The 26,531-nt window shown below is 37.8% G+C and overlaps 1 protein-coding gene across 2 annotated transcripts in view; it reads left to right on the forward strand.

Moving 5' to 3' along the window:
- The first annotated feature begins 8,712 nt into the window (after positions 1-8,712).
- LOC146451639 (uncharacterized) overlaps positions 8,713-26,531 on the forward strand; it is a 36,736-nt gene continuing 18,917 nt past the window's right edge. Inside the window, exons 1-2 of one of the 2 annotated variants that reach the window (XR_014859991.1) lie at positions 8,713-10,081; positions 20,513-22,339. Coding sequence is in view for 1 of the 2 variants with exons in the window: in XM_085098924.1 (XP_084955050.1) it covers positions 9,909-10,081; positions 20,513-21,326 (987 nt within the window). In the remaining variant the exon portion in view is untranslated. Of the gene's footprint in view, positions 10,082-20,512; positions 23,382-26,531 lie in introns of those variants that run through there. The other variant, XM_085098924.1, reaches the window with a different exon arrangement.

Genomic DNA, 26,531 nt, shown 5'->3' on the forward strand with positions numbered 1-26,531 from the left:
ATAACATATTTGTTAATGACATAAACGAAAATTTTACATGCGGTTTATTTTTCACTGATATTTCTGATGACTTAATCTTAATCACTTGTAATCGGATGTAAAGGATGAACAAGCACTTTATCCAGGCTGAAAATGATTGAATATTTCGGGAAATACAAAACAAACTCACCGCAACTGACTGCATAAAGGAGTTCCACCCCGTTGGCTTCTTAATTGATTTTTGTTTTGTTTCTGCACAAGAAGAATGGGTTGGTTCTGGTTCAGCTGGCTCAACTCTCGCGCACGTGGATTGCTCCGCCATCTTGTAAACAACCCCGCCCGGAGGTGACGTCCGAGCGTGCCAACCGCGTACCAGCTATTCACGAGGGCTGTCGTCTGCTCGGCTAGTAATCGAAATGGCATCAACCGTTTTCAATGGCAACGACCGTTGTGAGAAATGGCATCGACCGTTTCAAATAGCAACGACCGTTGTGAGAAATGGCATCGACCGTTTCAAATGGCAACGACCGTTAACGAAAGGGAAATTTACGTCGCCGAAACGTCATGTTTTAATATCGCTACTTTTTATTCTGAAATGTTTTTCCAAATCCTTACTTATCAGAAATTATTAATGAGTTTGACAAATCTTGAGCCGTGATTCATTGACTTAAGAATGTTATTCGCTTCCCCTTGGCAATAAAACATTGTCAATACATGACTGTCTCAACTGTAATTGTATCAACCGTCTCACAGTCTTTAAACATGATATGTAACAGCACTGCAACGAGGAAGCGGTTTCTCTTAAGACTTCCTCACCACTTTCTGTATAATATTTTTCTTCCGCTGACATTTTGTTTTCTTGCTAACGTGTGTGGTGAAATAAATACATCAACTGGGTAAGTGAGAATTGATAAATGCCATGGTGACCTCTTAGTCTGTACTACATACAGATTTTCGTTTTGAGAGCGTTTTTCAGTTGTATCCAAAATGTTCTTCTTCGCGGGCCGCAAGGCTCCTTGTTTATATTGATTGAATTGTATATTTTTTAACTTAGATCCAACTATGTAAATCCATTGTATATTTATTTTAAGACGGGTGAATAAAGCCTATTATAGTGTTAAGCAAGCGTAAATGGATAAACGCGCCACTAGTTTGCGAAAGACCGTCAAGGTTTTCAGAATAAGGTACCGGCGGATCGGTAGCCTGCGTAGCTGGCGGTATTGTAGGCGCGCGCGAAAAAATAAAAATTTGGTGGCGGAGCCGCTAGAAGCGAGCAGCGAAGCCGCGAGGAGAATGGCTCCGCCGCCAAAACTTTATTTCGCGCGCCTACAATACCGGCTACGCAGGCTAGCGGATGGGGCTTCGCTTGATACTTCTGCCCCTCGCACGCGCCCAGACTTAGCTACCTAAGTCTTCTGCGATTCTTTGTTAAAGGGGAAGAATCACGGGAATTTTGACCTTTTATCGTGAAAATGGTGTGACAAGACCTTTAAATCGTTACAAAATAATTCTTGAACATCAAGAAAAAGAAATAAACTGAATTCCTGAAGAAAATAACTTCATGATCTGCTCTAGATAGTGCATTTTGAGAACGAAAACACGAGAACCTGAGAACAGCGGTTAGCCTAACATTTTTCAAGTTGCAGTCCATTCCGAACCCAGTCCATCTGTGGACAGAGACACTCCGTCAGTATTACTACACTTGGGTGATAATTTACAACAAATAAGAAATATTGCAAGAAAAAAAATAACAAATTAGTTTATCCCCAATTTATTTAAGGCTGCACAAAATCGTTTTTAACCGGTCAGATTGACCATTAATCACTGAGCCAGTTCTGTATCGCAATCCATTTTGCTCAAACGAACCCCTATGTCGGCCGGATCTTCAAGATCTTGGCCGATCCTCGTGGGCTGTAGCTTCAAATGTTTCAATCTGCAGCTGACGGCAGTTCAAACCTGATCGGCTTTGAGAACTCAGCTCGATTTTGACAAGCCCTCGTGCACTTTCGCATCTTGTTGAAAGTTTTCAACCAGCTCAAGTTTGCACGAGAATTCAACACCAGCATGCATGCACTAGTTATCACTGGTCATTTTCGAGCTTTCATTTTCACGCTCTTCCGACTTGGTTTCCATCTTTTCAGTAATAAAACAGCCTGAGAGAATCGAGAGAGAATGCAGCCTTACGAAGGCTGTCAATATATGGTCTCAACAAACAACTGAATTTCGAGTGGGTGGGAATCCCGAATCATCGAGTTTGGATTCGAGTTCGAGTTAGAGTTGGACTTCGAGTTAGACTTCGAGTTGGACTTCGAGTTAATTGAACTTCGAGTTGGACTTCGAGTTGGAATCGGAGTTGTACTACTATAAAAATACAAGAGGCAAAATATTTCGTTATTTTTTTTACTACTATAAAAATACAAAAAGCAAAATACTTCGTTATATTCGAGAGCGCGCTATCGAAGGGCTCCCAATGAAATCGGACCCCCACTTTCCCCTTTCTTCCACAAACGAAGGATGGCATGTATACGATTTTTGTTTTTTGTTTTTTTTTTTTTTTTTTCCCCAAATGTAGATACTAAGCATGGTCTATACGAAAAAAAAAATGGTGTACAACAAAAGAAAACAGTTTCGATCTGTTCAATTTAAAAATACTAAAGAATTTTCAATAAAAATATCCCTACCTGAACTCCCTTGTCTGTTGTCCTTTCTCCTATATGTGGTTTTTGGAACGATTGAGCGCGATTTCAGTGAGTTTTAGTTCCATTGATTTTCTCTCTTGTATGGCGATACAATGTAACTGTTGTCTTCGTTTCACCATCGATCTAAACAGCCTTTTGGGAGATACTGAATAAACAAATAACGTTTTGTCGTTGGATTTATCTGTCCGTAGCCTTATATGCTTAGACGGTGGAGTGGCTTAGTATTAAACTACAGTAGGTCAGATTTTTAGTTACCCGAAAGATATAGCCTGGCGGTTAGTTGTCTTTTCCGTGCATTTATAATTTTGAATTTTCTGCGTGGTTCTCATCCATACACTTTCAATAGCTCCCACCAGTTCGAAACTTAACATGTGCGAGTGACACATTTATTTCGTGGGGGCTATACATAGAGAAGCTCGGCGGTTCGCCAGTCAAATAGACTGACAAGTTTTATTCAAGCGACCCAGCGGCTCACCAGTCAAATTGAGTTTGTTGATACAACTAAGAACGTGATTGAACGAAGCGTCTGATTATTACGCGCCTGCTGAGATAATACAAGCGCGGGTGTTCCCCTGTATTAAGAAAACAATCGTCGCACCGAAGGAAGAAAGAGACGTAAGCGATTTTTACGGATTTTTAACGAAAATCGGTGAAAATCGATAAATTGATTTCGTGTATCATATCGATATTTTTGATTTTTCATGGAGTCCAACTCGAAGTCTAACTCGAACTCGAACTCGAACTCGAATCCAAACTCGATGAATCCTTACTCCCCGGTGGGTAACAGGAACTTCACGAACGTTTATTGGATTTATTTTTTCGGACAAGTTGCGAACGGAGACTTTTTGTACTCGTCACGCGAGTCCGACAGATTGCGTTGTTTCGCTTCTTCCTCGTTCAAGTTTATTATGATCCCTGCCATGCGCCTAAAAATACAATTCCGATTCACTTGATTCTACTTCGTTCTTCAAGACTCTTGCAGTTCAGCTGTGTTTCCGTTTAATTTTGTTTATTCAAGTTTATGGTACTTTAAAGACAAGGACTTGTGATTTGTTTTTAGTGACCTTTACTTTCGCTCCTGATTGAGGCGGGAACGGATAAGCCGAAACTCGCAGCAGGTTATAACAGCATTTTGACAACATGAAGTGAAGATGTTATTCTACTTAGAACGTTCAACGGCTTATAAAAACATAAACAGAACGATCCCGCTTTTTATTGTGTTCTAGGTCCTTCGACAAGTCAGGACATATTACAGTGGAAGTATCATCTCGTTTTTTCCCAAGGTCTCAGGAGAGAGTCAAGTCCAAGCAACAACCGTGGACGATAATCCTGCTGGTATATGTTGGATCAATTGTTGATCTGATCGGCTTAACAAATACAAATGATAAAAGAAGCAGAGACCGATACAACGTAGAATTACGGTTTAAAGGTTACTATATTTCGGCTGGCCAAACCAGCCTTCTTCAGGTATAATGAAAATTTACATTGGGACATACGCTTATATAGCTGACAAATATTTGCGTAATAGCGGAACCACGTTAAACTAAATTGATTGACAGTATAAAATATGAAGCAAATGAAATAATAATAACAAAGAATAAAAAATAATAAAAGGAAAAAAGCTAGTACATTTCTTCGCGAATATTAAGGCCATGTGGAGAAAGTATTCTGCCTTTTGAGACTAAAAAGGCTTCCCCCGCTTTATGTATTTAGTCTCGGTTAGAGTAGACTTTTTCTATGGGGATTAATTGCATGTCGTTAGCGATGTGGTTAGAAGCGGTGAGGAAGTGTTCTGCGGCTGTGGTGGGTTTAGATTTAGTGTTAGCCTTAGGGTTATCTGTGGTGCAACTTAAAAGACCGCTTTAATGAACACCGCCGCACCATAGATAACCCTAACACTAAATCTAAACCCACCACAGCCGCAGAACACTTCCTCACCGCTCCTAACCACATCGCTAACGACGTGCAATTCATTCCCATAGAAAAAGTCTACTCTAACCGAGACTCAATAGGTAAAGCCAGGGAAGCCTTTTTAATCTCAAAAGGCAGAACACTTTCTCCACATGGCCTTAATATTCGCGAAGAAATGTACTAGCTTTTTTCCTTTTATTGTTTTTTATTCTTTGTTATTATTATTTCATTTGCTTCATATTTTATACTGTCAATCAATTTAGTTTAACGTGGTTCCGCTATTGCGCAAATATTTGTCAGCTATATAAGCGTATGTCCCAATGTAAATTTTCATTATACCTGAAGAAGGCTGGTTTGGCCAGCCGAAATATAGTAACCTTTAAACCGTAATTCTATGTTGTATCGGTCTCTGCTTCTTTTATCACCTCAGGAGAGACCCTGGGAACGAGGTTGATAACGTCGGCCCCTGGCCAAAGAGAAAGCAATGAATTAAGAGGCCGGTATCTCAAGTAAAATTAATGAACACGGATATCTTAGCGATCAAATAAAGCCCGTTTAGTCCGAGATAAGGATGTGTCGTCGGAATTTCTGGGTCAAGGTCGCAATTAGACGTTTACTCATTGAAACCAATTTTCACGTGACCTTGATCCAAAAACATGGTCGACATTATTCTAAGTACAGTCAACTCCCTTTATAGCGGACACCCTCGGGACCGCGAGTTAGTGTCCTTAATGGAGAGAGTCCGTAATAGCAGGAATTCATTTCAGTCAAATGTCTGTAATTAATTTTTTTCCGGGGTTTAGCTGCTGTCGGTATTATCGGGGTGTCAGTAATAGCGAAGTGTCCGCAAGGGGAGAGTTGACAGTACATTGCGAAACAGGTGTGAAGGTTTGTTTTCACTCCAGATGTAACCAATTCATAAACATCCCACTGTCGCTGAAAATTCCCTTTGGGGAAGTGATAATATTGTATGTATGTATTACATAAGAAATTCACAAAAAACCTACATGTAAACAAAACACGCAAGCATAACAATAACAAGAATATACTTACCATAATTTGCGCTTCCCACTCTGGCCAACCCAATTTTTGAAAAAAGTAAATATTGTTATTAAGAAGACCTCTCCCTTCCCTCGGGATTTTCCCAGTTTTAGTATGCTTTGCACAAATGACTTTTGCAAGTGACTTTCATGATATCTAACTAACTCTTATAACACCTTTTAGAGTCAGTGTAGCTGCTCGTTGTAGTCAAGGCTCACTCAGTTGAAATTATTTCTTTATTTGTCAATGTTTCCTATGCATGATATTAAGGATCTTCTTTTTAGTTTTAACGGTAAAATAATAGCGGAACGAAATAGCAATCTTGCGTCATGTACACGTGCGTGGTACTGAAAATATCTGCTCGGCGCAGCGTTGAATTACATATTTCACGGCTTGAACTACACGTCTCCTGTTTTCCACAAGTGTTAATATTTTCAATCAAAAGGGATTGTAGCTTTGAGTACAAGACTGTTTTGATGCATCCAGGATTTCGAAACAGGTTTCCATCGGTAGATTTTAATATGTGCGGTTCTGTTCGGAATCGGGATGCTTCTTGTTCGCTTCGTGAAAGGTCGAAATTCCAGAAAGTACACTTCACGTTTCCGTCTCTCGACAGGACACTTTTGTCGGGCCGCCTTAGCAATTTTTATACAACAAACTATAAAGAATGAGCTTTAAGACCATGTTAGTTTCAACTTCAAATTACATGTACCAGTGGGCTTTTGTTGCTGTTAAAGTTAGCTAAAATTACCTTATCCGCTAAAGCGCTGTAACTAGGGTAATTGTCACAGCCAAAAAGAAGCAGTTTTCAACAGCTTTCTCAAAATAATTTAGTGATTCAGGGAGATCAAGAGTTCTGTTATGAGTTAACCAAAGTACATCGATAGATGTTATTGCGTTGTCTGAACGAGCGAAAAGAAAATGCATAATTTTATTGTAGTTTCGACGCCGCCCGGAAGGCCAAAATGGCGTTTTTCGAACTTTCTTAGATTTTGAAAAAACTAAAGCGCTTCAGGTCCTTTGAATAGTATTTTCGAAAATAACTCACTAGAGAGGTTATTTGGGCAAAATATGAAGAAATTGAAAATTTCACGACTGACGCCGGATTCTCGATATTTACAGACAGTGGCTCTTAAGAGGCCGGTATCCCAAGTAAAATCTAAGAACACGGATATCTTAGCGATCAAATAAATCCCGTTTAGTCCGAGATAAGGATGTGTCGTCGGATTTTCTGGGTCAAGGTCTCAATTAGGCGTTTACTAATTGAAACCAATTTTCACAGTATTTGAGCAGTATGCAGGATGTTTGTCCCATGAACCTAGTTTAATGGCCTTAGCTCCCACGAGTCTGCTGTAGCTCAGTGGTAGAGCATCCGAACTAGTAATCGGAAGGTCTTAGGTTCGACTCCTGATACGAGCACTAGGATTTTTTTCTGAGTATGCCTGTGTCATTTTCTAGAATAATACATCATTCTCATTCATTCACCAGGCTGGAAATATACCATCACATTTATTTCATAAGGTCGACATTCATTCGAAGTACCATGCGAAACAGGTGTGAAGGTTTGTTTTCACTGTTATGTAATCATAAACATCCCATTGCCACTGAAAATTCCCCTTGGGGAAGTGATAATATTGTATATATGTATTACATAACAAATTCAAAAAACCTACATGTAAACAAAACACGCAACATAACAACAACAAGGATATACTTGCGCTAAGGTCATTCCCATAATTTGCGCTTCCCACTCTGGCCAATCCAATTTTTGGAAAAAGTAAATATTGTTATTAAGAAGACCTCTTCCTATCCTCGGGATTTTCCCAGTTTTAGTATGCTTTGCACAAATGACTTTTACAAGTGACTTTCGTGATATCTAACTAACTCTTACAACACCTTTTAGAGTCACTCTAGTTGCTCGTTGTAGTCAAGACTCACTCAGTTGAAATTATTTCTTTATTTGTCAATGTTTCTTCTTTTCCTTTTCTTTTCTTTCACTGACCGACTTAGCAACTTTCCCGTGAGAAACAGAAAGGGTGATGAGAATGAAACAGTTTTAGGAAAGGCTCACGGATGATTTTGCTTGCAGCAACTGTGTACTCGTTAGTCGGCCATAATTATCAAGTTAACTGAAAACATTTATTATATTTGCGGTAACAGTATTAAAGAATAAATACAATTTGAAGTCAAATCGATCAATTGACGTGACGAAGCTAATTGCGTTAAAACAAACTGATACGGACCGATTTGTCGGCCTGATTAATAAGCGTATCAGAGCCAATTTACACCTTACAATTTGTCGTTCGATTTCATTTTCTGTTTCGGAGTGGTCGGTGAAAATCAGCCCAAGTCAAAAAAATCTGCAGTAACAATGCCACAGATTTTTATATATTTGGCCAATTTCCGTCGGCTTGCTCACTTTTTATTTTTATTTTTTTTTGCAAATTGGGCCAATTCGGCCATATCATCGGTTAAGTGTAAATTAGCAGCCACTTTTCTCTCCTAATCTCCCTCTATCCAATCCCCCCTCGTTTTTACCGTTACTCAGCATAATTTATCGTTTCCGCACTGTGGAAAATTGAACGACTGCTCGCAGTCTGGCTTGCGTTGGCGGTCAAAAGACTCGGATGCGCCTAACTCCTGCTTTCGTGAGTTCCTGTTTCTAGTTAGTGATTGGGGAAAACCTTTAATTTCTAAGAAATTACTAGTATATTGCTATAACACTAGGCTTGCGTGAAGAACCAACAGGATAAATATCTACGAACGTCATAAAATGCGGAAGTGTCTGAAATGAACACAAGGTCGGAAATGATTAGTGAAGACAGGCGTCTAAAGTTGTTGAATGTCATTCTTAAGTCATATTGTAATTTCTTTATTACTGATTAACACCTCATTGCAATAACATTGTCATTTAAAAACGAAAAAGGCCAAAAAGAAATTGATTAGTTCCTAAATCATCGTATCTTTCAGTAATAGCCGAAGAAACGATAAAGAAAATTGAGTTGTTCCAGCTATGAAGATTAAGCTAATTAATTCCAATTTCCAGTTGGTTTTTTTTTTTTTTTTTTTTTTTTTTTTTGCATTTTTATATGCTGAACGTTATTGCAATGAGGTGTATTCGCGGAACGCCTTTGTTTTGTTTTTGTCTTTTGTTGTCTTTTTTTTTTTTTCAGTGCAAATTGATCGCCATCAGACGAACGGCTACTTAATATTTAAGCAGATTAATTCGACGCGTGCGTGATGACGTTGTATGGCTTGTTACATGCAAGGAAAAAGAAACTAAATGGAAGTTAAGAAGAGAAAATACTAGAAAAAAATCATAACAGATAAAACTCAAAGTTTTCCGCGACAAAAGATTTAGTTTGGACTGACTTCACCTCTTCAAAGAGTAATAACTAAAAACAAGGCAGTGAGGTAAGGTAATTGAGCTTTAACCAGACAACTTTCTTATTCTCATCCAGTTTTAATTAACGACATATTTTGATCGTGTACAAGTATTTCTTAGGACCTCTAGTTGCTAACTTCAGCGGTGAGCCATAAACTAAATTCGCAGGCTGAGATAAAGTTAAGATGGCAGTTTTTTCAAAGACCAAAAGCCACAGACAACACCTGCATGTATCAAATTCTCTGTATCTTCTCTAAAAAATCATATGCCAAATAGCACTGACGGAGAGAAAGGCACATCCCTGAAATGTAATTATAAGGAATTTTGGTGTTTTTGTTCAGTATATATCATCCTTTTTGGACTCCAGCTGTATTCGTCATGCTCAGCCCAAACCAGTCAATGCAATAGTACTTGGAACCACCAAAGGTCTTTAACTGATTCACAGGAGGTACTGCGCGAGGGGTAATTTCTTGGACATAAAGATGAAGCTTACCTTAAGCAGCAATAGAAATTTTATTTTTGTACTGCCTCAATAGGAGGATTGCATTAACGCCATGTTGGTGGACAAAACAAAAGAAAATTTGCTTCCAGAGGAGAAAAATCTTATTCGGTTCCTATCCACCAATATGGCCGCCATGACGTCATGCAATCCTCCAATACAGGGATTAAATACGGTCCTACGTCTTGCCGAACTGCAGAACGTGCTTGTTTGATTTTAACCTGCGTGCAGACGTCTCCTGATTTCCTTTGTTGCACTCGATTTTCCTGAGGGTAGGAGGAGGCTGTACGCAGTCTAGTTTGATTTCTTTCATTCACGTATCATCATACATCCGATATGCCTCACGTAAATTTCTTGGTTTCTGTTATAGAAGTTGTAGTCAGGTGCTGCAACGATGAAGTCGATGAACGTCTGTTCTCAACACAATGCTTGTCTTAATGCTTCCACAAACGACATTTTCTGTACAAAACCGGACTGTGTGCTCCCCGGATGTATTAACATGAAGTTACAGAACTTGAAGGATGGAACCATGAGCAAGACAAAGCCAAAGAGAGGCAGAAAAGGAAAGTAAGTCGTTTTTTTTCTAAATTCTATTCAAGCCACAGATCGTCAACCAACAACGCGTCGTTTATCATTTTCAATGTGACCTGTGTGATGCGGGTTATGTAGGTTATACGCGCGGACACTTACACACACGTGTGGATGGACATAAACAAAAAGCATCTTCAGTGTATAAACACTACCACGAACAGCATGGCGAAGTCCCGAAAGACCTACTGAGGCGTTTTAGCATTCTGAAAAAGTGTAGAAATAAGTTCGATTGTTTGGTTAACGAAATGCTCTTTATCAGAGACCTAAAACCCACTTTGAACGTGCAAAACGACTCTATTCGCGCAAAAGTGTTTCTTTAATTAACCTCAAACACTATATGCTAATTTATTGATACACCTTGCCGCAGACTCTGTAATTTTTTATTTCTCCTTGACAATGGCGTCATGAAGACACCGAAAAAATTCTATTCAATTTTTAAATTAACGCTTTGATTCACACCAGAGATTAAAGAAATACGTTTTCTTTTTGTGAAAGACCTAAACAAACTTCATTGTTTTTGTTACTCACAAGTTTAAAATCGAGACTGTGTATTTACTGTTTGACTTGTCACATTCATGACCCAAGAGGTTTTCCGGCTTTTCTGCATGGCTCAATATCACAAGGAATGATTTTCAAGCTTTTGAGTGTCGAGAGCTATGTTAGCACTCATTTCGGCACTTTTACCTTCTCTTTATAAGTATTTTCCCATTTCCGCGTTTTAGGTAATTTTAATTAACTTATAAGAGTGAGTGGTTTTGGCTGACGAAAGTGATCTTCAGTCAAGCCGGAACTTTGGTGATTCACTATTAATGTCAATAGGGCAACGCCATCATGCCAAAATATACAACTTATCGCAAGAAAAGTTCCTACGAGAAATTCTGTACATTCAAGGGCTTTTCTTTGCTTTTCTTTCATAGTTCCCATTAATCTGATCCAGTTAATTCCTTTGACGATGGATCTTTGTCCCAATTTATTGAAGAAAACTAATTATCAATTAAATTTGACAATGAAAAATTATCCGCATGTCCAGCAATATTGAGCAAAACACGTTCTAAAACCATCGGGGATATTCTAAAACGGCGATTTTCTGGTAATATTAAGCTATTTTAGTCATTTTCGTGCCATTTCCTCTCCAAAGAGTTTTAAAGGTGGCAAAATTTAACAAAAATGTTTATTATTTTGCCATGTTTTTACTTCATCCGGTAAATATTAGCTCATTTTATCATTTTCGTTCCAATTTAATACAGTGAAAGGAAATTTATTTCAAAATGCTTAACTTTTCGCCCGTTCTATTCCAGGTTAGACAGTTGGTGCTGGATTTTATAGTTAAAGGTACATGGAAATTGTCATGTACCTTTACCATTCTAGAATGCAAAGGTACATGGAAATTTCCGTGTTCCTTTACTGTTCTACAATGCAAAGGTACATGGAAATTTCCGTGTTCCTTTACGGTTCTAGAATGCAAAGGTACATGGAAATTTCCATGTACCTTTACGGTTCTAGAATGAAAAGGTACACGGAAATTTCCATGTTCCTTTACGGTTCTAGAATGCAAAAGTTCACGGAAATTTCCATGTACCTTTACGGTTCTACAATGCAAAGGTACACGGAAATTTCCATGTACCTTTGCATTCCAGAATTCGTAAAGGTACATGGAAATTTCCATGTACCTTTACGGTTCTAGAATGCAAAGGAACACGGAAATTTCCATGTACCTTTACGGTTCTACAATGCAAAGGTACACGGAAATTTCCATGTACCTTTACGATTCTAGAATGCTAAGGTACACGGAAATTTCCATGTACCTTTACGATTCTAGAATGTAAAGATACATGGAAATTTCCATGTACCTTTACGGTTCTACAATGCAAAGGTACACGGAAATTTCCATGTACCTTTACGGTTCTACAATGCAAAGGTACATGGAAAATTCCATGTACCTTTACGGTTCTAGAATGCAAAGGTACACAGAAATTTCCATGTACCTTTACGATTCTAGAATGCAAAGGTACATGGAAATTTCCATGTACCTTTACGGTTCTAGAATGCAAAGGTACACGGAAATTTCCTCGTACCTTTACGGTTCTACAATGCAAAGGTACATGGAAATTTCCATGTACCTTTACGGTTCTAGAATGCAAAGGTACACGGAAATTTCCATGTACCTTTACGATTCTAGAATGCAAAGGTAGATGGAAATTTCCATGTACCTTTACGATTCTAGAATGCAAAGGTACATGGAAATTTCCATGTACCTTTACGGTTCTAGAATGCAAAGGTACACGGAGATTTCCATGTACCTTTACGGTTCTACAATGCAAAGGTACATGGAAATTTCCATGTACCTTAACGGTTCTAGAATGCAAAGGTACACGGAAATTTCCATGTACCTTTACGGTTCTACAATGCAAAGGTACATGGAAATTTCCATGTACCTTTGCGATTATAGAATGCAAGGGTACACGGAAATTTCCATGTACCTTTACGGTTCTAGAATGCAAAGGTACATGGAAATTTCAAAGTGCTTTCCGGCCACGAAATATAAAGCTAGAAAAGTATAAAATGTCCTTTCATAAAAATATATATTCAAGTAAACAGTGGTACTGTTGTTAAATATACTTTATTTTGTTAATAAGCATCTTGAAATTGAGTGATATAAGATTAAATTATGCTATATAACAATATCAAATGTCGCACATCCTACTGATAAGCGTCCATCGAATTTTCGTCCCCGATATGTCTCGATGTACTTCCACCTCATAACTTTTAACAACAACAACAACAACAAGACAAAGTTTCGTAATTGTCGAACAGGAACAAGTTACTTTTTTGGATGGAATCACTGCATTTACTCCAGTGACATATGAAGAAAGGAATCACATCGTGAAGAAGTTTATTGTTTCCTTTAGTTCTAAATCAAAGGTTCAAGATTAGATGAAATTACTTCATACGTGATGCTCAGTTATCAGTTTAAACATATCATCATTTAATGTATTGTATAAGAAATTATAGCGAATTAAAAGAACGAAATTATTAGACCTGTGCTCCATTAGTCAAGGTTATAAATACCTACAATGGTTTCGACTGAGAAAGGTCGTCAGAGATAGCAGGTAGTTGAGGCCAGGCGCTGGAAAAGGTATGATAGAAAAAATGTAATGTTGCCTTTGAAGCCGTTTTGAGTCGGTGCTAATCAACTAGTCTGTGTTCTCTTTTAATCATCTGGCTTCAGTTCCTTTGGCCTTCCTTACACGATCTTATAATTCGGACATAGAGCACGTGTGGAACAGCGGCCTGTATCGTTGATCCTATCGAGAAATCAACAAACAAATAGCGTTACATTTGATGAAAGTTTAGAGTGAGGACAGTATGACGAAAGGTTCTCTATTCAGCAGAGCTCCTTCATAAGGAGCGAAAAGTCGGAAATGGCTTGATGTTCGCCTCTGCTCAAATGCGATGGCGTCTGCGGAGTTGAGAAAGACAAGTGGGTTTCTCAAGGGGTCACACATATTTTTGTGCGAGTAAATTTAGCTAAACGCAATTATCCGGGTCAAATAGTTTACTGTGAACTAGAATCTTTAATTCCGTAAGAAATGGGTTTGAATACAATTAATCACTTACCAGCCAGACGGGTTTGCATCTATTCATGTCAGCATTACGCCAACTATATTCTCTGAAGAAAGGAAGTTACCACTGTATGTTGTTCCAGCGCAACTCGTTTTTTCGGGCGCAATTCTCTCAACCGTTTTCTTAGTTCACCACAGTCTCGTCAGGATTGTTTCGGTAACAAAAACCGGATATATGCCTTGTTATTTTAGATTGACTGAGACCACAATGCGGCCTCTGCTATTTCCGTTGGAAATGCCTGCTCGGACAGACAGCACGAAAATGTTATTTCAGTTTTAATATTTCAAAGCTGAATCTAATCTATTTCCACTCGAGTTCGTAATACGGAGTTATGTTGTATCATTACGTTATGGATCATAACATTCCTTTCGGTCTCGCAAGCAATTAACTAGTAAATACAAATGTGAATACGATATATTTTCTACGCAAAAGTATAAGTTTAGAGGTGTCTCGCGCCCAAGCGATGTAGCGCGTCCGATTTAAACTAGCTATAGTTACATAATCCCCTGTATCAACTAAAGCTTATAGAGCTGGCTATCAAACTATACCAAAAAAATTAAAATAAAATGAATTGTTGAATCTTTAGCGCTGTTTTCTCGAATCAATGTTTTCACTTGAAGGGGACACTTTAAAGAGCTAAAACCCAAAAGGGAATTTCTTCGTTTAACTTCAATTATGGACACTAGCTGTAGTTTAACATATAATAAACAACAAAAACGTTTCTGCGAATTTTTTAGTTCGAAATATTTTTTTCTCCGAGAGCGATTTTTGTTCAATCACTCCACATTTTTTTAATCTTATTTCGTAAATGTTCTGTAACTTTTCACACGCAGACACGTTTGCTTTGGGTCCGGAAATTGAGGAGCAAATTAAATTAGCGAAAAACAAAATTCGCTTTGACGTGTAGCTTTCAAAAGGTGATTCGGACGCTCGCATTTAGAGGTCGTGAAAGATTGGACAATTCATTTTATTACAAATTCTCGGTATAGTTTCTATAGCCAGCTCTACAAGCTTTAATTTGATATAGGGGTTTAGGTATCCACAGTTTAAACCGGACGTGCTACATCCTTTGGGCGCGAGAAACATCTAAAGGCCAAGAAACGCCGAAAACAATTGAGGAACTGGAAAAAGGGATATTCAGAAACTCTGGAGGCATAAGAGGGGCCATCCTATGAAGCTGGGGCCTTCTAAAGTAACTTTATGTACTGGAACATCAATGAAACTCATACTTTAATTTTAGACTTAATTTTCTCAAATTGCGCAATTTTGCAGTTTTTTTCCACGAAAACCATGATATCTTAAAAACTATTCAAGACATTGCCACGAAATTTTCAGGTCATTTTAAGTAACATTAGAGCTGTGCAATGAACCTCTGTGGTGAGGTTCTGACTTATACTTTGTATTCTAGTACAGTATATACCAAAGCGCCGTTATTAGGTTTTCTTGCATCTTTTCAGAGTAGGTTTTTTTCATGTAAACATTGACTTACAGTGCCACAAATGGTTCATTGCATAGCCATGGAACTTATCTTACTGCTTGCCAAGTGTTAAGTTCATAGTCTTGGCCCTTCCAGAGAAATTGATGTTAGCGTGATCCATAGAAAATTTGTCTCGGAATTGGGTGTGGTCAGGCCTAGTGCCATATTTCCTAAGGTATTTAATTAAAGCCCACCAACTTTGGGAATATTAATATATAAGAACTAAAGGAAACACTGAGATAGGTTGATTGAGTTTCTTGCAATGAAAAGTATCTATAAAAACTGACCAAAATTAGTCGTTTTTTGCCTATCGAGCCACCTTAATGTGCAATGGTGTAGAAGAGACTTGTAATATTGCCATATTTTCCCATTACTTTTAATGTTATTTCGTACGTGTTTATCTGCTCGACCACAACACGAAATATTATGGGGCACTAATTTTTTTCCTTGCGGTTTTAAAAACGGGTCGGTTTGCAATCCACAGGAAACGTGCGGTTGGTGCGGGAATTTATACCTTTCCATAAAAGAAAAACTTCACATTACCTTAGCATTCAAAAAGAAAACCTTATGTGTTTGCGAAATGTCGAGAAGTAATAAAAAAAAAGCTTGAAAATGTAAGGAGCCGATCCTGAAAATGTAACGAATTGGTTTTTGTTTGTTATTTAAAAAAGAAGAATGTTTTTGCTAAATGTTTGGGGTTTTTTCAATCAAGTCGCTTTTAGTCAACCGGTTCGGTAGAATACAGCATTTTATTTAAGCGGACCATATTAATGTCATATTAATATTATTTTCAGGTGCAGTTTACACTTCCTTTCATTGGGTCCGGGCAGTCGCGGACATTACACCTCTCATTAGAAAAAAGTGTTGTTCACGCGGCTATGAGTTAGTACGGAATTAAACTGCTGAATCTGTCAAGATTAAAACCGATGCAGGCAGTAAAAACTTGTAGCAGAAATTAGTGACGATGCTTTACCATTGATTTAGGCCACATATGTTATACCCAGATCTGGCCTTAGTTATTCAAAGAGCGGATAGATCGTTATGTACTGGATAGTGGTACATAAGCAGGCTAAGACTCGCGGTATTACATACCCGATCTGAAGTATTGATCATGGTTATACCAGAGGCCCTCTTAAAGTATAATATCCATACCCGAGACCTGCGGTAAAACATCCATACCCCATCTTTATCTTTTGCTAAAGGTCCACAAACATTTCCATGTACCTTTCAACATCTTTTACTCAAGGGTAAATAGAAATTTCCATGTACCTTTCCAAATTATTTGCTGAAGGTACACGGAAATTTCCATGTACCTTTCAACATCTTTTGCTACAAGGTACACGGAAATTTCCATGTACCTTTCAACATCTTTTGCTACAAGGTACACGGAAATTTCCATGTACCTTTCGACATCTTTTGCTACAAGGTACACGGAAATTTCCATGTACCTTTCGACATCTTTTGCTACAGGTACACGGAAATTTCCATGTACCTTTCGACATCTTTTGCTAAAGGTACACGGAAATTTCCATGTACCTTTCGACATCTTTTCTACAAGGTACACGGAAATTTCCATGTTCCTTTCGACATCTTCTGCTACAAGGTACACGGAAATTTCCATGTACCTTTCGACATCTTTTGCTAAAGGTACACGGAAATTTCCATGTACCTTTCGAAATCTTTTGCTAAAGGTACACGGAAATTTCCATGTACCTTTCAACATCTAACACTTTGTATATGTATTTTGCCATTTTTTTAAAAACTTGGCAAATATATCATCTTAAATTGTGTTTTTTGCAGTAGAAAACCTACATCTCAATATTTTGTTGGAGTTTTTGGACAATAATAGCGAGACATTGCGATTTTTTGCCATGTTTTCACTGTCTATGGCAGAAAACAACAACTTCAGTTCAATTCATGCCACTTCCTCGTCGGCACAAATTTGCACTTTTTTTAAAATGATTAGCATGATACATCAAAGACATCGATTTCTGGTAAGAAAAGATCAAAATTCACTTATTTTTGAAATGTTGCAATTTTGTAATAGTTGGCAATAATACATACGAAAAGATGTTTTCTTACCATAGTTTCTGACAATATGGTAAAAAAATGATATAAAACCCCAATTATTGCCACAAATCAGTATTTTTTAAGGAAGAGATAATAACAAATTCCTTCATTTGTTCCAAAAAATGCATTTTAGAATATCCCCGATGGTTTTAGAACGTGTTGCAAGTGCAAGACTATCTTGGCTAAATACTTGTCTTGGCCGTGTTGTCAGCCTGATGAGCTTGGGAATCTTTGTATTCCGTCAGGACCGTCAGAGAACACTTCAATTAGTCTTCTTATTTCGTTCATATTAATTATTTACGTGTTGTTTCATAGTGTCTCTTAAATCTCGTTCGTTAACATTTTAAGCGCGTATTATTGGGTAACCGCAAAGATCGGTACTTACGTCATCGCCGGCTTTGTGTTTAAAGTCATTGTCTTATTCATCAAATTGAGTTATTCGTATCATGCTAAGCTTTCCACGTTACACTATAACCACTAAAATTTCTAAAAAGTCTCTGAAACCTTGTTCGTTAACATCTTAAGGTAACTCTATACAGTTATTTGGCGCGCGGCAACTGGGTACTAAAATGGCGCGAGCGCGCGTAGTTTTCTATCTGATACGTGAATTTTCATTGTGCTGGCGCGCGAAAAAAGGCCAGTTTTAGCCTGAAAAGTAAGCATTTTCCACGGTGAATTTTTCTGACAATTGGCTCAATGTTAGGATTTAGCTGGTATTTGTAATCCAAACTGAATCTTAGGGAGAATTATGCATGCATAACTGCAATAAATGGCAAAAACGAACTTGAAAATTGCAGAAATTGACCAAACGTATGTACAGAATTTGTTTTGACTTTACGAGGAGATACTTTGGAGTTTCTCTCTTCTTCACTCAAAAAATATTTTATCGCGCGAAATCGGACAAACCCGTTTTGAAACTAGGAATCAGCAGATGTATCAATCTCTGGTTGCCATGGAAACGGGGTTTACCAGTTGTAACGGTGTTTTTAGCAAAGCATAAGGACTTGGGTACTCGAAACTATGTTTGAACCCGGATATTTTCGTAGGGATGAAAGAATCAGAACATCAAGAAAAAAATATATATCACAATCATCGAAAACTGAAGAAATGGTATAGAGCCATCTTAGGTGCGTTTTGTTTGGTAACCGCAAAGATCGGTACTTACGTCATTGCCGGCTTTGGGTTTAAAGTCAGTGTCCTTTTTATGCTAAGTTTTCTACGTTACATTATAAGCACAAATTTAATCCTCCAAAGGGCTGACCGCTATTTTCAAATGATTACCGCACTTCATATGAACTTAGATTTCCATCAATCACAGCGAGTTCCGCGGTTGAAATTGCGCGTACTTAAGCGCTGCCTAGAACTAAGGGGTCGTGAGTTGTTACCAACAATCGCCGCATACACAAGACGAGATAAAGCTCATCCCAAAGAACAACAAATCTCCTGCCTTTGAGCATTCTTTCTCAAACTCATTAATAATTCATCAAGAGAAAACAAAGAAAATCACTACCGTGACTGTGGTTTGGATATGTGATCCTAATTACCATAAACTTTTGCCAACTTTAGCCTTGAATTTCTCCAAGAATTATTGATCATTTGAGAAGCTATATCAAACACTCGAAAGTGTGTTTCATCAGATATCCAAACACCTCGAAGTCGTTTTAAACAACTCGGCTGCGCCTCGTTTTTTCAACCTACTTCTCAGTGTTTGGATATCTGATGAAACACACCTTCTCGTGTTTGATATATTGCGTCAAATATTCCTCGTGGCAGCTATACACAAGATTACCGCCAGGGTAAACTCGTGACTATGGTGCGGCGGTGCTCATTAAAGCGTTCATCAACGCAATTAATGAACACAGCCGCACCATTATTATTATTATTATTATTATTATTATTATTATTATTATTATTATTATTAATATTATTATTATTATTATTATTATTATTATTATTATTATTGCACCTTTATTATTATAAGCACCTTTCTGAGGATTCGCGCAGATCCCAGCATGCAGATCTTTTGAATCTCTGTCACAGTAGCTCTCTCTGATACTTTCTTGATGTTTTCTACCATCCCCTTCTTTACTGTACCAAGCGCACCAACAACTACATGGATCACTATGGTTTTCATATGCCACATTCTCTGTATATTTCTAGTTCTAGGTCTTTGTATTATTCTAGGTCTTTGTATTTCTTTATTATTATTATTACTATTATTATTATTATAATTATTATTATTATTATTAAAATTTAAAAAAGCGATCTCTGGATAAAATGATTAAAAACTACGAGCTTTTGACTGCCCGAACTGCAGTCTTCGACGGGTAAAATGAGTGATGAGAAAGCGATGAGAAAAACTTTTTAAACAAAAATGTGAATTGCGAAATAATAAAAAGAATGTAAATAGTTATAAATGTTTGTTAAAAAGAATGTTGTATTGTCCAGGTAACGGGCAAGAATTGTTATCTGCGTTAAGTGTCACTTTGGTATGCCACGCTTCTAATGTTTTTCTGGTTCCAAAGGTGCCTTTGTCAATAATTGACGCGTTTTCAAAATCAATGACATGGTTGTTGGACCAGGCGTGATTAGCAAATCTAGAACCTTTGGCCGCTGTTTTGGTGTTCCTCAAATATTCTTTTTTTCGGGTATTGAAAGCTCTGCCGGTTTCCCCAATGTAACACCACGAACAATTTGTACAGGGAATTTTATACACGACGTTGGTCTGCGATTCCATGGAAGATCGAAATTTCGGAGCTGGGAACTGTTGTTGTAGTGTGGTAAATGGTTTGTTTACAACTGTGACATCGTGTTTTTTGAGGATACGTGTCAAAGGTTCAGTTACTCCTTTGATGTAAGGGAGAGAAGCGAAAGACTTGTGTGATTCGGTTGGTTCGACCATTTTAAAAAACATTCCAACAAGTTCCTCTGGGGATACTTTGTTGTTGAGGTACAAATTGTTGGGGTGTTTAATCGTGATATACGGTATTATTATCAACAAGAATTGTAAATAAGTTTTAATAGCTCTTTTTATCTACCAATAACTTGTAACTAACAATTTGCTTGAATATTTTAATAAAGAGATTTTAAATTATTTATTTATTTTTAATTATTATTATTATTATTATTATTATTATTACTATTTTTATTAATATTATTTAATTATTATTTATTAGTAATCAATCGATCCACCAGTTTATTCAATTAAAACATGTTTTATCTAATTTTAAAATCAGAAGCAGCGTGGGTCAAAGTACAGAGGTAACGCTTACCGAAGCAAACGAAAGTACTGATCATTTCTGGAATCAAGACCTAGATGACGTAGATGATGTTCTCAACCTTCTCTGGCTAAACAACTATGGAAATATTCCGGACAGCCAGGCTAACAATCCTGCCGCCAGCCTGGATATAAGTGAACAGCGGTCGCCTGCTTTACAGCATAATTTTGATGAAGTCTTCAACTTATTTCACGATCCACTGGCGTTTCAAGCTTTACCATCTCGCCATCAAGGAGTGCAAAACCAGTGTGTGGTAGAGACGCAGAGTGCTTCCAATCCTGGAATGAAAGTCCAGTCCAAATCAGTCCAATGTTCATTTCTTGCAGAAAACCAACACCTGGCCAGCGATAAAGCGGACTCTGGTGGTACACATGCTCACCTACCTTGCGTACCTCATGTCATAGATAACACAGTTCAGCCAATTAAAAGCCCCAATACTCATAATGCTTCATATAATATCAATGTTGCTGTGTCTGGAAGGGAAGTAGGCTCGCCTGGTGTTAAAAGGTCCATACAGAATCAAGCCAAACTACAAATGAAGTATTCAAACAGCGAGGAGACTGGAAACCAATCTCCCATCAAGAGAAAGCCAACGAATCCCATGCAGTCTTCCAGCAAACTGTTTGGGATTCTTTCTCTCATCCTTCAGGTGTTTAATAGTCCCATGACACCAGAGCTCGAGGAACGCTATGCACGTGTGCTGCAAAGAGCTCTTACGGAGATTCAAAATGCCCATTTTTATTTACAGGAAGCTCAGGGACAACAAATTTGAACAGTACTATCCGCGTGACCATCTCAAATAAAATCATGCACAACACGGAGAAACAAACAGCACGGTGGAGGATTTCTTTCTCTATCTTAGTACCACCTTGTACAGCATAATAAACAGCACCACAGTAAAGTATTGCTCAGTAGCTTTCATTTGAATGGTCGCACTTAAGGTTTTCATCCACAGACTCAAAAGTTAGAACCACCTGGTACAGCATAATAAACAGCACCACGGGAAAGTACTGCTCAGTAGCTTTCATTTGAATGGTCATACTTTAGTGCTTCATCCACAGACTCAAAAGTTAGAACCACCTAGTACAGTGTAGTAAACAGTTACACAGCAAGGTATCTTCCATACCTTAAAACTATGTTACCAAAAATTAAAGGTTCGACTGTAGGTTTAAATTTTGCCCCAGATTTTATTCCATGTCACCCAAATTTAATGATCAATCCAGTCTCAGTGACAAAAGAGCAAATCTCAGTTCCCATTTAACCATTTCAGCACCCTCCATAGCAAATAGTTTGGTATGACACCAAGGCATCTCCTTTTTCGGAGGAAAATTGTCTTAGAAAATTGTTGATGACACATGCGAAACCAAGTTTAAAGACTTGAGGTAGTTCGCCGATTGAAAACAAGTTTGTAAGAGTAATTAAGAAGTCAGCAATACTGAATAAGACAGCTAATGTTGTCTGCAGCCATTCGTCACGCAACGCTTCTCCGCAAGCGTTGCGTAACGACCTAATGTTCCCTCTGAATATTCATATCAATCCGAAAATAGTACTTAGTTTTGTACTGTTTCCTCACTGCGTAACAAAGGTCATGACCTTTTTGTATGGTTAACGTACCTAAAGTCTATAGATCTGTATTCCGTATACAGTTTGTATTATAATCTTATGAAAACATCAAAATACTCGACAGTTTTACTGATTTTGATTCTCATTTTATAGGCCGGTGATAATAAATTCTCAAACTCATTAATTATTCGTTGGGAGAAACAAAGGAAATCACTGGAGGAGGTTTGGAAATGTGATTTTAATTATCGTAAAATTTGCTGAACTTTTGCTTTGAATTTTTCCTAAGAACTGTTAATGGCTTGAGAAGCAATATCAAACTTTCGAACGAGTGTTTCACACCTCGACTGGTTGGTACAAAAAGCTTTGCTGCGCTTCGTTGTTTCAACCTACTATTAAACACACTCTTCCTTGTGTTTGATATATTACATCAAACTGTGTTACTGGGTAGTCAAAGAAAAATATATATCAGTTAATTAAGTGAACAATATATACCATTAAAAATTTCAAGACACCTTCAAAGAGGAATATACTCTCTCTAGTTACTTGGATCTCACAAGAAGGGCAAATTCATGAAACCTAGGCTTGGACATTGCAGCTATTGACTGAACTCAGAAGATATACACAATTTAGTCCCTAAAGATCAAAGTGTTTGCCCTTCTTGCAGATTCACCCAAATCGAAGATCTTGCTCCGATTTCTTTGCTCTTGCAAATATTGCGCAACTCTTAGGGATAGGTTGTATCGTTAAATAGTATACATATATACTCACTTTGTTATCGAATATTAGACAATTATCAACCACAAAATCATTAAAAAAACTGATGAACTCCAGTGTAAACTACAAAGTAGACAATTAAACAGTTGATCAAGCTTTTATTTCCTTGAAAAGCCACTATCAATCCTATCTGATGCAATTTAGTTTTGTAGTTAAGCATCTACACTGATCTATATTGATGACTTGCAAAATTCAGAAACGGACATATGGCAAGTTTTTCTAAAAAAGCCCATGTAGATAAAAAAGACGTAATATTTCCAGAATATAACAAATGTTAGTTAAGTCTTATGTTAAAACTTGAAAACAGCGGGTCAGGTAATTAGATGGGCATCAACAGCGGACTTGAAGCTGTTTGCAGAAGTATGAAGACTTAAGATCTCAGTTGGTAAAAACTTTCAGTCGTTGATCGCTCGCGGCTAAAATATGTACTTAAATTTCCTTATAGTGTTACAGTATGTTTTTTGTAGTTATGTAAATAAAGGTCGTTGTTATTATTGCTGTATTTACCAGCCATTTCTGTTCAGTTTTTGCCAGCCTTTTAGTCTGAGAGCAAGCTCTCTCAGTATAATGTAATTTCACACCTTCCTTTCTTTATATAACGTTACCGGCCGATCTTGGTATAATTTACATTTGATAATGGTGACATGTCGTCGCCGAAACGTCATGTTTTAATATCGCTACTTTTTATTCTGAAATGTTTTTCCAAATCCTTAGTTATCAGTTTGACAAATCTTGAGCCGTGATTCATTGACTTAAGAATGCTATTCGCTTCCCCTTGGCAATAAAACATTGTCAATACATGACAGCTGTCTCAACTGTAATTGTATCAACCGTGTCACAGTCTTTAAGAGCCGTCCTCTGTAAATATCGACCATCGTCGTTTGGACACAGGTCACCAAAGCGTATGTGACACAGGTTACCATGCGAGCGTGATTTAAGAGTTTGTATGGAGTTAAAATTAAATCGAAATTTAGACAACAATATTCCCACAAAACCCACAAAAAATATAATAAAGTCTAGAAAAGCTTACCCGGTGTGTTTTGCTGTGTTTTCAATGCTTCTCAGTGCTTCTAAACGCTGTTTAGAGCGGTTTATCTCTCAGCAGCTGTTCCACGTGCATCACTGTATTATGTTAATGGAAAGGTAGGAAACTAAAAGTCAAATTTGAATAAAATTTGGTCCGTCATTTGAGGAGAGCACTTCAAAAACCTCGCTAAAATTTGCTTGAAACTTAAGCACTCGCTTAACTGTCTCTCCATATGGCAAGAAGGATGATGTGCGGTCCTTCCTGGGCAGATAATTTTCGGCGAAGTTGATTTATGGAGACACAGGCCTTCGTTGAAAACAAAGTTCATTTCAAATTGGGTGCCATTTTTGCCACCGACAGAGCCGTGTCGCTGGAATGTTGGAACAAACTCACGGTCAAACCTAGGAACGAGTACTAAAATGCGCCCAGCCGGGGAAATCCACGGAAAGCCTTTGGCGCGTAACAAACCACCCAAACCCCCTCCCGGCTAAGTGCGGTTCTGTGCCAGCCAGCCGTGCTTGGGGTGACAGCAAGAAAGGTCTCTTGAGAATATGAATTGACTTTTGTATTATTATTATTAATATTATTATTATTATTATTTTTTTATTTTTTATTATTATTCTTTTTTTTTTTTTGAACTGACTTCGCGATTTTCCAACTCGTAACTTTCGAGTTGGCTTTTATTGAATAAAAGCTAACTGAAAGAAACTGAAAATTTGTCTTTGTATTCACGCTCTCCAAAAATCCTTGAATTTCGCAAAGTTGTTGTTTTTGCCGAGAACGGCAACATTTTTTACACATGTGTAAGGTCATTGTTTTGCTCATTAACCCTTTTGTATTTCGAAGTTCTCATTACCGGCTTATTCATTGCGAGCAGGAGGGCAGGAAGGAAAAATAATCTAAGTCGTTTGACAAGATCTGGCGATGAGTGTTTAGTCGTTTCGGTAGGTCACAGTCAATACAATCAAATTTTGGTACGAAGTTACATCGGCTGCATGACTCACTTTCGTGGATGAGCAAATATGTCGAGGTAACTCGGTATAAGTTGTATATTTACTTATATTCTCTTGTCACGTTAACGCGAAGCTAGCTCAATGATACCATCTTGCAGGCTAACTGATGAACAAAATAATGTTTTACGCGTTACTGAGAAAGGGCACAACAAGGCCGGCTAGCTGGTACAGAAATGCACTTAGCCGGGAGGGGGTGTGTGTGGTTTGTCATGTGCCAAAGGCTTCCCGTGGATTTCCCCGGCTGGGCGCATTTTAGTACTCGTTCCTAGGTTTGACCGTAAGTTTGTTCCAACATTCCAGCGACACAGCTCTGTCGGCGGCAAAAATGGCACCCAATTTGAAATGAACTTTGTTTTCAACGAAGGCCTGTGTCTCCATAAATCAACTTCGCCGAAAATTTTCTGCCCAGGAAGGACCGCACATCATCCTTCTTACCATATGGAGAGATAGTTAAGCGAGTGCTTAAGTTTCAAGCAAATTTTAGCGAGGTTTTTGAAGTGCTCTCCTCAAATGACGGACCAAATTTTATTCAAATTTGACTTTTAGTTTCCTACCTTTCCATTAACATAATACAGTGATGCACGTGGAACAGCTGCTGAGAGATAAACCGCTCTAAACAGCGTTTAGAAGCACTGAGAAGCATTGAAAACACAGCAAAACACACCGGGTAAGCTTTTCTAGACTTTTATTATATTTTTTGTGGGTTTTGTGGGAATATTGTTGTCTAAATTTCGATTTAATTTTAATTCCATACAACCTTTTAAATCACGCTTGCATGGTAACCTGTGTCACATACGCTTTGGTGACCTGTGGTTTGGACGAGAAAAAATGAAATCCCTCAAACTTTCTCAGAAGAATGGTCTATATAAGTGATTCACATAAATATAACTTTCAGCTCAGTTCGATTCGTATTTTAGCTGTAGTGCGACCATCTTGGTTTTACCGCTCTGAGAGGGCTTTCAGCGGCCATTTTAGGCCACACTTTTGAGAATTTGCCTGACGAAGAAAGTGTTACAAATCCGAACAAAATCTCATTATTCGAAACAAGCAAATGTTTGTTGTTGTGTTGAGAAGCTTTTTTGGGAATTTGATCGAAATCTGATTTTTTTACAAAATTTTTAATTTCTTCCCTATTGAACTACTCTTCAAGTGCCAAAAAAATGGCCGAGTTTAAAGGAAAATATCGCTAAAGATACATCAGTTGGCATCCTAAAACAGCATCCCGGTTAAAGAGCAATGTCTCATCTGTAAGAATATGCAATAAAATTTTTGGGCAGTTAAAAAGAGAAAATTATAGAAGAAGAAGTTTTAACTGTGCTTTTGTCAACAAACACCGCCTTCGTAATTAGCATAACAACATGAAAATAACGATTTACTAAGAAAATAACCATAAATTCCACTTACCTCGTGAAATATCTAGAACTGGATATTTCAAAATATATCAAATTATAGTTTCAGTCGGATACAGCCGCATTTTCGATGATTTGTTCTGCGAAATCACTGTAATACACCGCCGCCCGTAAACGCGGCACTGAGTTGAATTCTTCAAAGTCCGTCAGGACAACCATCAGCCGAAAAAATTGCCTTTCGCCCCATAAGC

The sequence above is a fragment of the Pavona decussata genome, unplaced genomic scaffold, assembly GCF_977016875.1.
Source record: "Pavona decussata unplaced genomic scaffold, jaPavDecu1.1 SCAFFOLD_386, whole genome shotgun sequence".
Lineage (NCBI taxonomy): Eukaryota > Metazoa > Cnidaria > Anthozoa > Scleractinia > Agariciidae > Pavona > Pavona decussata.